Consider the following 12,623-nt stretch of genomic DNA (forward strand, 5'->3'; position numbering starts at 1 on the left):
GTGTGGTTGGTTATTCATGAGAGACATTAGGTGCAATATCCATCATTCAGAAAGAGTCAGCTCTAACCTAATAAAGCATAAGTGCAGCTAAGAAGCATCTTGTGATTAAATGCAACATTTAAAAATTGTACTTTACGAATTGTTCTACTGAAGATGAATATGCAGCCTGTATATGCAATCATGAGATATTTTAAATGTCTCAGACACCAGTTCATCTTGATATGATGTACCCTGCAAGCTGGATAACCATACAATAACTTCATCTAACAGAGTATGTATAAAGAAATGGCCAAAGCTTGCTATTGTGAATGAGAATAAAGAGGGGGTATAGAATGACTGCCTGGAAAAATTCTGTCACTGACAAGTTTGTGGGATGACTAGGTCACACCAGAACACAAGTAGGGCAACCAGTCGGGAACAAGTAAACCATGCAGAGCTCAAAACTAGTTTTAGGATTTTCAGGCTCATATAACCACTGTATTAGAGGGAGGATGGTCCAGCAGTTAGATATTTAGCCTAGGACCCGAGTTCAGTTCCCAGAGACCCCCTCCCATGTCACTTTGGGGGGGAGGGATAGATCAGTGGTTTGAGCATTGGCCTGCTAAATCCAGGGTTGAGAGTTCAATCCTTGAGGAGGCCATTGAGGAATCTGGGGCAAAAATTGGGGATTGGTCCTGCTTTGAGCAGGGGGTTGGACAAGATGATCTCCTGAGGTCCCTTCCAACCCTGATATTCCATGATTCTATGATTAAACACGTCTAATTTACAACCGAAGTTATTCTTCAACCAAGATCCAATATTCTTCTTGCTAAACAGAACCAGGTGCAGTGTATCTGAAATTGATCTAGAGTGAGAGTGGGGCAGGTACTGTTTTATTACTTCTTTGTACAGTGCCTACCACCATAGGTCTTCCTGCCAATCTAGGGTTTTTTGTTTTAATAAAGTCACATAATTACAGTATGTCAAATTGTAATGGGACCACACAGTACATAATAACGGTGCTGGACTTACCTATCTGAAGTCTTTTGACGACCTGTAGAATGCAAAGGTATCTCCTAAAAAGAGGATTTGTGAGTGAGTTATACATTTCATAAACTGGAAAAAATATTTTACATGGCTGGTAAGAGAAAGCTAGTTAGACACAGTGATACAGCACAAGTGGGAGGAACTCAACTGACAACTCATACTGCAGCACTTTGTTCCCCAGTAGGCAAGCAGACACAGAGGAGCTGCAGAGGTGTTGTGTACAACATTACATGGTATTTGATTAGCATATAAGTATGGGTTAGCTGAGAGCAAGATGCATCTCTTTCATTTACTTTTCAGCACCAGAAGACCAAAGATTCAAACACCATACCGTAACTTGGTGTTAGCAGTGAGGGGGAAAGGAGATGCTGCAGAGTTAGAGATGCTATCCTTCAGAGGAGACATTAAAGTGAGATCTCTTTTGGGTCTAGTGGGTCCTCAGATGAAAGTTAAGATACAAAAAGGACAGAGGATAACTGTGATGCACTGGAGACAATATCACCTCTCTCAGTAAGATGAGCTTAATGGTTGGTTGATTTATTTACTTACAGTCATTGCACTCCCATGGCCCGGATTCAGCAAAGCACTTAATTAAAATAAAGCCGGACATCAATAGAATTTACATGTGCACTAAAGTTAGGCATGGGCTTAATTACTTGGCAGAATCAGAGCCTAAACTGCTACATTTAAAATCCTCTCTGAAATTCCAGGAGTATGAAAAGGAGAATAAATCTTGTTTTATTCTTTCACGTTAGCACTGTCAAGCTAATTAAGGTTCCCATTGGGAAAAGCAGTCGTGGCCCCCTCCAGACTAACGCTACGCTTTAAACTGATCCAGAAACTGAAGCTGGTGCAGGATGCAGCAATCCTCTTGTTACATGATTAACCGTTCCATTCATCCTGTGCTCGGTTATCTGCACTGGCCCATTCATTTCTGGGTTGATTCTATGGTGTGGTTATATGATCACTGGTGTGTGTGTATGTTGCCTTCCTGCTTCCTACTCCCTCTCCCTGTTTTGTTTTCTGGTGCCCTCTCCCTGAACTCAGTGTTTCTATTCCTGCTTAAGGCTGTGGGTGTGTATGCATTGCACTGGGCGTCACACCCCCCTCCCACCCACCCACACCATGCAGTGCCAATCCAACCATCACCTTTCTTCGTCTCCCACTTGGAGCTGAGGAGTCACTGCTGACACTTTCTCTGTGGTTCAGGTGGGCAAAGGGCCTGGCTGCTCCCCAGGACTCCAAATAACGTGTCATACGGACAGAGGCGCGCATCTTCAGCCCATCGTTCACTCGTGTTTTAGGGAGATGATTATTCAACATCTGCTGTTTAGACTAAAAGTAAGAGACACACACATTTACATACCAAAAAAAAGTACACAGCACTCTGAAGCTCTGTTGGATTGTACCTGAGAGCCACACAACTATGTAGGACCTTGGTTTCCAGGGACATGGCACTACATACATCAGCCAGAGTGCCATCCTTGATTCCCCATCCCCGGTCTCGTTTAACTCTAGTTTAAGCAAATCATAACAAACTGAATTGCCTGAGGTTCCCTGCTTTGAAAACTGCTCTGATTCAACCTTCTCGCTTTCTGGACCATGTGTAGCATCATCAGAGATCACAGAGCCTTGCAGACAGATGAAGGGGTTTCCTCACTGTCAGAGGAAAGTCAAGGCAGAATGAGACCATAAGCACAAGGTCTTGCGTACATGACACAGAGGGACCCACACAATGGTTGGGAGGAAGCTGGACAGAGTTCTATGAAGCTCAGCCCTGGATTGCAACAGAGATTATGTCTTTCTGCCATGGATGTGTAGCAAAAGAACATATAAAGCCTCATAACGCCCTTTCATGTGACCAAAAGCAGCTGACACATTAGAAATAACTGTGTAATAACAGCATCAGATCTCAGATAGTGTACTGATGAATAATCATATCCTCACATTTTAGGCATCTCCAGGAGTGCAAGACCCATTTTAATGGAGGTATATCAAATCCCGCTGAGTATACACACAGCATAGTGTGCCAGTAAAAATCTAATCACAGAATAGCGTAAAGCACCCGATCACCTGCATGTCTGTAGTATCCAGTCTGTGATTTAAAATAGCTAAAGAAGATCATTTGATTTGTTTTCTGCGAATTCTTTTTCTTTCCAATCTTTGGATACTTGGATTTAAAGGGAATTACGTGGCCCCATAGTTACTAATTACAGGGAGATAAAAATTTGCATACTGCTTCAAGCTATTATTAATCAATGAGATTGTACAGGGATCACTTGATTGCCCTGTTCTGTTCATTCGCTTTGAAGCATCTGGCATTGGCCACTGTCGGAAGACAGGATACTAGACTAGATGGACCTTTGGTCTGACCCAGTGTGGCCATTCTTATGATCTTAGGAGTTCTTGTGATTATTTGGAAGTTGTAAAAATAAGTACCACACAAACAACTTCACCTCCCCATAAAGCTGGGGGGCGGGGGAAGAGAGATATTACATTCCCTTAGAAATGTTATGTACCTTTTAAAAAAATAGCACATCTGACAACTGCATTGTATTTGTATACAACATGTCTGTCCGGAGGTGTATCTAGGTATGGTAATAAGTACTAGACACCAAGCATGCAAGAGAAAAAGCAGGTTGTTATTTATTCAACATTTCATAGAATTTCGAACTCTCAGTTGTTCGCTGAACACACACTGATATTTTGGTCTCCGTAAAAAAGCATGATTATGGTCAGAAATGTGATCTGTGAAAAAGGCACCTTTCTTACCCAATAGAGCAGTCATCCAGCTCTGTATATTCACAATCCTATCTGCTTGCCTTACTGACCAAGATAAAACTCTGCTCTCAGTCCCACCTTCAGAGAAATCAATGGCACTTAAACAAGTAGAACTAAGGATATAATTTAGAGCTATGGAAGAGGGAGTTCAATTCTATTCTGACTGAGGTATTAACTGTAAACTAAATTTTAACTGCAGACTCTTTACTACTGATGACGCATAAGGGAGAAAGGACCCAGCTTGGTTTTAGATCTCAACGGGAGTTTTCAGGACTAGCAGTTTAGGGACAAAAAATAAAAATATACTTTCACTTGAGGCTTGTCTAGACTGAGAAAATTTAACCTGGAACATTCTATGGTGCCGGTTTTTTTTTTTCCAAAACGCTTTTCAGAATACCAGTTTAACTGCACGGTGGGTGGCAAAGATCATATTCTTTAAATTACAAACAGTTTGAATGGCCTGTTCTGGCAGTATCGCTGAAGAGATAAATTTGAAAAATGGCCCGTGACAGTTCATATCCCCACATTCACCATTTTTACAAAACTCTTTTGTAAAACGATTTTGTACAAAATGCCTTATGAGAGATCATTTGAAAACTCATAATCTGTTGATCATTATTGTCCTGGTAAAATGTGTGTGACAAGGTTGTTTGTAAAGTTGCATGTCTACTGTATGACATTCCTGAGACACGTTCCCATTTCAAAAAAGCAGGCACAAACCAGTTCCTCAGAGACAAAAGGCAAACTGACGCCTCAGCCAACAAAATGTCAACAAAATGAACTGGACTATCATCCAGCTAAGCAGCCATTCTTTGGCAGGAAAAAGGGTGTGAGCAAGAAATGTACAACTTGGCAAAGGAACAGCTGGAAGTTCCCATGCAATCAGACTTTGTCTCCTGAGCCCCAGCTGGAGAGGATTTTCAAAGAAGAGAATTGCTATAAGAAAGGGGAGCAAACTCCCCAGATCTCTCTCTTCATTTCTACTCACAGCATCGACGACAACACTTGAAAGATAAAGGAAGCATCATCGGACTGGGGAGAGATCCTGGCTGAAAGATTCAGCCAGTAAGACTGCTAGAACATACGGTGAGAGAGCTCCACCAGACCCACCCTTCCCACACTCTCTGCAAACACATTCTGCTGTGAGAGGAGCTCCTTAAAGCTGCCCACACTCCCTCCCTGCTCCAGTAGTAATGCCTAATGTAGCTAGCCACAGTAGTAGCTCATGGGACCTGGCTGCTTCACTCACCAGCATAAATTTCTTGCTCCCAAGGTACTCAGCTCAACCACAAGATACACCAAGTGGTAACTCCACCCCAAGGTGTATGTAGATTTCAGCTGAGTTAGAGGAATGAGGGGGAGAAAAGAGGGGAAGTAACCAGAGCAGGGGGACCTAAAAACAAACAACAGCTGGGGGTGAGGGGGTGGAGGGGAGAAAGGTGGCTCCTAGCAGATTTAGAAAGTTTCTGACGGATGCTCTAAGTGTCTGCATGTTCTCGTCTGGCTATTCATTTTTCTTACTTCTATCTGTTAAATGGCAATTTAATAGCAAACTGCAGTATGATCAGTGTTTAAAGAATGGCTTCCAGGGCTATTGAGCCAGAATACAGAAATGAGTGAGTTACACATGGAGGTTATATAAAGCATCCTAGATAGAAAGCCTAATCAAAACAACAAAGATAACAAAATCCTTCCGAGTCTCTACTACCTGAGCCACAGAACTCCTATCGGGGAACATAAGAACAGCAAGAGCTGGGTTTCAACAGGAACAAAACTTTCATGTTTCCGAGGGCATAACAAAGAAGGATCAGTGGTACCAGTCAACAGGGTCTGTGTACAAGAAAAAGCTACAGAAGCCGAGCTCTAGGCATATTACTTCCATAAGCAAAATGGCAAATGTTCACTCACAGTCATCCAGTTAATTAACGTTTTGCTACCCGAGATGGATGTCTGTTCTGTCTGCAGTGCTGAGCCAGCCCTGACTAGCATACTCAGGGAAGCTCAGGATTGACTGCAAGGGCACATAATCCACGCTCGGGGATCCCAATGAAATACAGGAACTGTTGGGTTTCATTGCAATAAACTTCACAAGCCAAGCTCTGGATGTGACATAGCCCAGTCTCAGCTGATATTTCAGGAGTGCCCCAGATTCTCTTCTTTTGATTCTTTATTTGCTTTTCATCATAAAACTCTCAAAACTGTTAAACACCCAAGTGGCTTATTTTGCTTGTTTACAGATAGCCAGAGAAAAGCATGAACTATAGGAGGAGAATCAGATGCATCCCTTTGTCTCATTTGTAACGCTAGCACTTCATCTGGCAATGGAGTGTATTGGGGTAATAATGAAAGATAATGAATAGCGTGAACTATTGAGGAAGGGCTAATGGTGATGAAGCCCCAGCTTGGCACTAATTCAGAGATTAATCACACTAGAGAACCCTTGTAGATATGGATGTATTTTCCACTTCTGCCACACAAGAGGAGGATTGAGGAAGGCTTTAAAGAACAAAGAGGATTTCTGTTGGGCAGACAGTCTCAGTAGTTAACAAGTATTCATGTGTGACCATCACCCTTGAACATCCCTTTCTGGGGACAGCAGTAATAAATGAGTGGTTAACATTTGGCTACTGAGGCATCTATGGTGAAGCTACTTGTATGTCCTACACTGAACGCTATTTAAAACAAGCTTTCCTTCAAAGAGAACAGGCAGATCAATTTCATAACTATTTGCTTTAGGAGCTTCAGACATTTTTGAGATGGACTTTATGGCAGAGCTTTTCCTTTGAAATTCAGGATTATTATATAGTTTAGCTTTATGCAAAGCCTTTATCCTGAAACTGCTTTGCATGACACACACACATCAAATAATAGATACGCATGCATTTTTGTCCCTCTCTAGTGGCTGGCCCACGTAAGACATTTGTAAGTCAGCTACTGCCTTCAAGCTACTGGACCTTTAACTCATACAGTACAGGCACATGCTTGTAGATCCAGAGGTCCTGCATTCAAACCACACAGATGACCCCTATTCTCTCTCTCTCTCACTCACACACACACACACACACACACACACACACACACACACACAAATAATATTCCTGAACTAAAACACACACACACACACACATATTTTAAATGTAGACACATACCCTTGGGTCAATCACCAAGTAGGTTTTGATGTTCATTGCTTTAAGGTATGGGTCTCTCAGGTGTCCATTCCCTTCTTCCACTTCGTAAGCTTTGCCTAGGTGATTTAGCGTTGCTTCAGTGATATGTACACGACTAGAGGGGGGAAAAAGAACAAAAGCCCTAAACATTCACGGAAAGGTCAGTTTAAGCAACTCATTTACATTTCAACAGCTTTGGCAGATGACTCCAGGATCCTGACAGCAGTTCAAACAGCATTGCTTATTTATGATCCTTCATGGTACATTATACAATACAACTTTATTTGTGTTGTGTCTTTCATACCATGTGTATCCCAAAACACGTCCTGGTACTAAATAATACATGAAAGTAAATAGCAGAGGGACAGAGAAATTAAGAGGTGCAGGCAAGGTAGAAGAAATATCATCAATGAAGATTTGATGACTGACAAGGCAAAGAGACAAAGGAAGGTTGTTCCAGATGACAGGAGCTTCAGAGAATGCGATCTCTCTCTCACACACACACACACAAAACAATAGTTAAACTGTGTGGAGGGATGAGTCCTGTGCTAGACAGGCAGAGGGAATATCAGCAAAGTGGACTGAAGCAAATCCATGGACGGTTTAACAACAAGGAGGGCAATTCTGAACATGTATTTTTTTCCTGGAGAGAGCAATCAGAAGCACAGCAGCAACAGTGCAGGTCTCTGAACAGGATCTGCTAATACTCCCATGCATTCATTCTGATCACAGGAGCCTTGTTTTGAATATTTCGTTGCACCAGGTAATCACATGGAATCAGGTATTTGTGCAAACCCCTTCTATAGAATTGCTCAATAAAAGACATTCCAAATAATTAAATGTGTTAATATAATAACAATTATGATCCTTTCACTTATATGCTTCTCTGTAGCTACAGATTTACCCTATTTTATAGATGGAGTAATTTAGGCAGAGAGAGGTTAAATAGTCTGCCCAAGGTCACACAATGAATCAACTACAGAGCTGGGAAGAGAACCCAGTCACTGACTTTAAAATGGAGTTTGTGAGAGGGTTCTGATGGCTTACCCAATTACAGCAAGGAGGAGGTTAAGGGCAGCTCCCCACTCCCTTTCCCTGCACATGTGCTCAGTGGAAGGGTTGGAGACTGCTGACCAATCAGATTTCCCAGGAGGAAAGGTAGCTCTTTGGGAGTCAATAGGTGAGAATGCCTTGGAGCAGGGAGGGCTGAACCCAGTCCTGACTGCACCTAGGGTGACCAGATGTCCCAATTTTATAGGGACAGTCCCAATTTTGGGGTCTTTTTCTTATATAGGCTCTTATTATGCCCCACCCCCATCCCGATTTTTCACATTTGCTGTCTGGTCACCCTAACTGCACCTGACCCCACAGCGACTAGATGTTTCTGTTTTGTTTACTGGCAACTGGCCTATGAGACTATTTTGCTGCAATTCTTACCTCAGCTTTAACCAGCCTAAGAGGACTTTCTAAAATGAAATTTTATAAGATGCCCTAAATCATTATGTGTGTCCAGTAGCAACTGTAAAATCCTAGGTGACACCCCAAAATTAACCAGGGCTTATTTAGATTCAGTCTCCCATTCAGCAAATTCTTTAGGGATTTCCAATAGATTGGAAGCATTCAAATGCAACATCTGTTAGTATCTTGACTGAAGAGTTTGCTCAGCTGCATATGATGATTAACAACAACATCAGATGCTTTTTTAAGCCTACAGAATAAATGCAGCACACTTCAGACCTTGATGCAAGCATGTCTTCTGTCCTTCACTTAAACTCCCATTGTAAAGTAAAGGTCAGTATCATACGGACTATATTGTTTATAAGATTACAATCATCAGGTCACAACAAGAGCTGGTCATAAAAGTTTTTCTATATATTTAGAAACAAGAAAGGAAATATTTAGACAATTTCTGAGATGATTAAGGGAGCTTTATTTGCTCATGGACGTTACTTGAGCCTCACTGAAAAAGGGACAGGCATATAATGCCAACTGCTGCCTCAATGCCGTTTTTGGTCACTTCCACAAAAGAGTAAATATACTCTCCCCTCCTCACCCAGCCTTGAAGACAAAGAGGCTACTTGCAGTAAGGATTGCAGGGCTGGGCCTAAACTAGTCAATGTTTTTTAAGTCAGCCTGGTCTTCAGATGAACAAAAAAAGCTATTAAGCTAAATTACAACAAGAGTGACGTTTCAAAGGTTACGGTAAAACATGTTCTGATCTTTCAGACACATGCAGAAATGGCCATCAGTAACCAGCTCAGCAACACCAAAAGCTTTCAAAAAATCATTCAGAAGCACAGAAAAGAAATGAGGTCACATTACTATGATACAAATAACTCTGCTCTAGGTCAGAAGCTCATGTTTCCATAGAAAAATGGCTATTTGGGTACACCTCAAAGTATTTTTGGCTGCATTTGTACAGGGACACTGAAAATTGAGAACTTTAAAAAAAAAAATTCACCAGTAAACTAATAACCAAATACACCTGCAGATCATTTGCAATAGCTATTACATTGTACAGAGAAAAAAATCAGATAGCCAAACAAAAAAGAAACACCACACCCTACAGTAAAATGAACAAACATCGTCAATTTGGCATATAATTCTGTTATAGTGTGGGGTTTTCCATAATGGTCAGTGTCTGCCTAGCTGCTCCCCATGAAATAAAACTTCCATTGACTGCAGTGACAGCAAACTTAGCCAACACTGTGTGCTTATGGGAATCTCACTCACGCTGTATTTTCTTCACAGGAGCGGTGTAACAAGCAGCCTCCCTGTGAGGCTACGCCATAACCCCTGTGACACAAAATGTCCCCTTTAGTCAAGCAGTGTAAATTTTGAACCCCATGATGACCCAGTGCTACGCACATGTAGAAAGTGCAGTATTACACGGTGCTATTTCAGCACCAGCGGGCCAACCCAAACCAGTCGTAATATTAAACAGAGAATTAAACATACGCTTGTAGAAGGGAACAGAGCCATCAAAGCTTTATGATGTGGTTATGGTCCTAAAATGGACTGTAAAAATGCACCTTCTGACTCCCTCACTGTATTTGGAGTCACGCTAGCTTGCTTTACAGGCAAAAAAAAAAAAAAAAAAAAAAAAAAAACCTTTACAATTCTGTACTCCTGTTAGCATTGCAGAGTCAACAGAGCACACAAGCAGTGTGCTGGATTCTACTGTGGCTGGCACATCACAGCCACAACTGGTAACTAACCAATTACTTTACATTCTGGCTCAGCCACCTTCACCAGTAGACAACTCAACTTTCAGATTCCCTGTTGAGTGTGCAGGGCTCTTTCTCCATTAGTAAACCCATTTTACTACTCTAAGCTGAGCACTCTGTAGTCACTCAGGCAGGCGGTAACAAGGAACCACCCCTCAAGACTGAGCTATGCTTTAAGGGTTTTTTAAATGGCAATCGTAGATTTCTATAATTGTCATTCCACAAAACATTGTTAGATTTGCACAGGCTATGAAAGCCCCCAGAAAATTACAGAATCATTTGGGGTGGAAGAGGGAAGGGACAGAATCAACTTCCTTGGTACTGTACAGGCTGGAGAAAAAAAAACAGAAAAAAAAAAAACAGGTTTCTTTGATAAATCCTGTCCATAGCGCATGCTCTCTCTCTCTCTGAAAGCAGCAGCTATAAAGTATCATGTTGTGAGATAATGCTGTAAATTACAAAACTAAAACCCCATAAGTGTATCTCTAGATTACACAACCATCTGACTCAAGGTAATAAAACTGCTGTTCTAATCCATTTTAGACAGAAGTAGCATGGTTCATTGGCTAGGACACTGGCTGAGAGCCAGGAGACCGGGCTTTCATTTCTAGCCCTCCCACTCACCTGCTGTGTAGTTTGGACAGGTCACTGCACTTCCTCATGCCTTTGTTCCCTCTTCAATATTGGTTTCTCTTGTCTGTTTAGACTTTAAACTCTTTTGGGCAGGGCATGTCTCTTACTACATATACGTACAGAGCCCAGCACAAAGGGGCCCAGCCCTCAGTTGGGGCATTTAGGTCCTACTGTAATTCAAACAGTTAATAATACGAGTGTGTGCAAGCCCAGGACATCTTTATTTGTTTTGTTTTTTAAAAACAGAATTTGGGATATTTTATAATCACAATTTCAAATATTACATACACTGCAACACAGAAAAACACTAAGTTGGTATTCTTTCTGAATAAGGGAAATACTAAATGGTTGTGTTTTAAAGACTATTTACATTTCATGTTATTTTTAGTAAGTATCTCAGATAGGCAGCTTGAACTAATGGATAGACCACTGCACTGGGAGCCTGGAGACCTACGTTCTATTCCCAAATTCCACACTGCCCAGCTGGGTGATGTCAGGCAGGTCACTTTACACCTCTGCCTCAGTTCCCCCAACTATAAAAATATATATAAATATGCTTACTACCTTCTTTTGTAAAGTGCTTTGTGATCTACAGATCAAAAGTGCTATTAATTATTATTATAGACAAACTACACACAAACCTACTGTTTATACATCATAAGGCTGCATTTTTATCTCGGTTTTTTGGATCTCTCTCTAGATAAATGTATCACTCACACTTGATTTAAATCATCAATAGAAACACTAAGTAAATATACAGCCTTGTACTGCCTACAGAAGCTGTGTATGTGTTTTCATCTCAATTCACAAATACAGATATAATATATCAATGTACAACTTGAATCAAGTCAGTCAGCATATAATAACACACAGTTTCAGGGATTCAAGAAAGGTCAAGAGCTATATAAGAAGCATTATATCTCACATAAGATCAGAGTTCTATGGATTAGGTGAGAAATTATCTAGAGACAAACATTTTTCACAGTAGAACTGGACAGACATTTTTGCCGATTTCAAACCTTCATTATTTAAAATAAGTGTAGCAGCCCAACACAATATAATGAAATATTGAAATAATATAAAAACGATCACTGTAGAACTGAAGAAACAGCCAAAACAAATATTCTTACCCAGGTATTCCTGAGGATTCCATACGATTAGCTAAGGAAACATCGTGAGACCACACATCATACTGCCATTTCCGGAGTCCAATCACGCCACAAAGCACATTCCCAGAATGGATACCAACTCTCATACTGATGTCCACTCCAGTGGCTTCTTTCACTTGTCTTGGGGAAAAGGGGCAGAGGGGAGAAAAATCAGAAGATAAGCTATCTGCCCCATATATATACACATTACTTACTTGGGTTCGATTTCCTCCACTCACTAAAAAGCAGGTGTGAAACTTAGAATTGCTGAAGACAGGAGGGGGGAAAAAATGTGGTGATTTATTAAAAGTATCCAAAGATTTTATGGAGACTTCCTCTGATTTGTGCATCTGAAGCTTTTCTAATTTTATTGCATAGAATAATACCGTTACTATGGTCTCCCGAATACAGGGTAGACAAATAGATTGATTCTCAGCTCACAGCACAGCGATTCAGAACAGCAATTAAGATTAGAATACACACAAGGCTCACTTTCATAATGAAAAGAAACATGCACTTAGGATGGGATTGTCAAAGCCCTAGGAAGTGGTCTAACTCTGCTCCTACTGAAGTCAATGGGTACAAAGTTAAGCCAACTTTTGGCTACCCCTTGGCACTGTCACAGCTAAAATATACAAGAA

The 12,623-nt window shown here is 41.1% G+C and overlaps 1 protein-coding gene across 1 annotated transcript in view; it reads right to left on the reverse strand.

Moving 5' to 3' along the window:
• Positions 1–12,623, reverse strand: part of ADCY7 (adenylate cyclase 7) — a 125,902-nt gene that overhangs the window by 22,866 nt on the left and 90,413 nt on the right. The window contains exons 10-13 of the mRNA XM_074968627.1: positions 11,965–12,123; positions 6,957–7,089; positions 2,176–2,361; positions 1,012–1,055 (exon numbers count right to left, since the gene is read on the reverse strand). Of these exons, the coding sequence (XP_074824728.1) occupies positions 1,012–1,055; positions 2,176–2,361; positions 6,957–7,089; positions 11,965–12,123 (522 nt within the window). The remainder of the gene's footprint in view (positions 1–1,011; positions 1,056–2,175; positions 2,362–6,956; positions 7,090–11,964; positions 12,124–12,623) is intronic.

The sequence above is a fragment of the Natator depressus genome, chromosome 12 (genome assembly GCF_965152275.1).
Source record: "Natator depressus isolate rNatDep1 chromosome 12, rNatDep2.hap1, whole genome shotgun sequence".
Classification (NCBI taxonomy): domain Eukaryota; kingdom Metazoa; phylum Chordata; order Testudines; family Cheloniidae; genus Natator; species Natator depressus.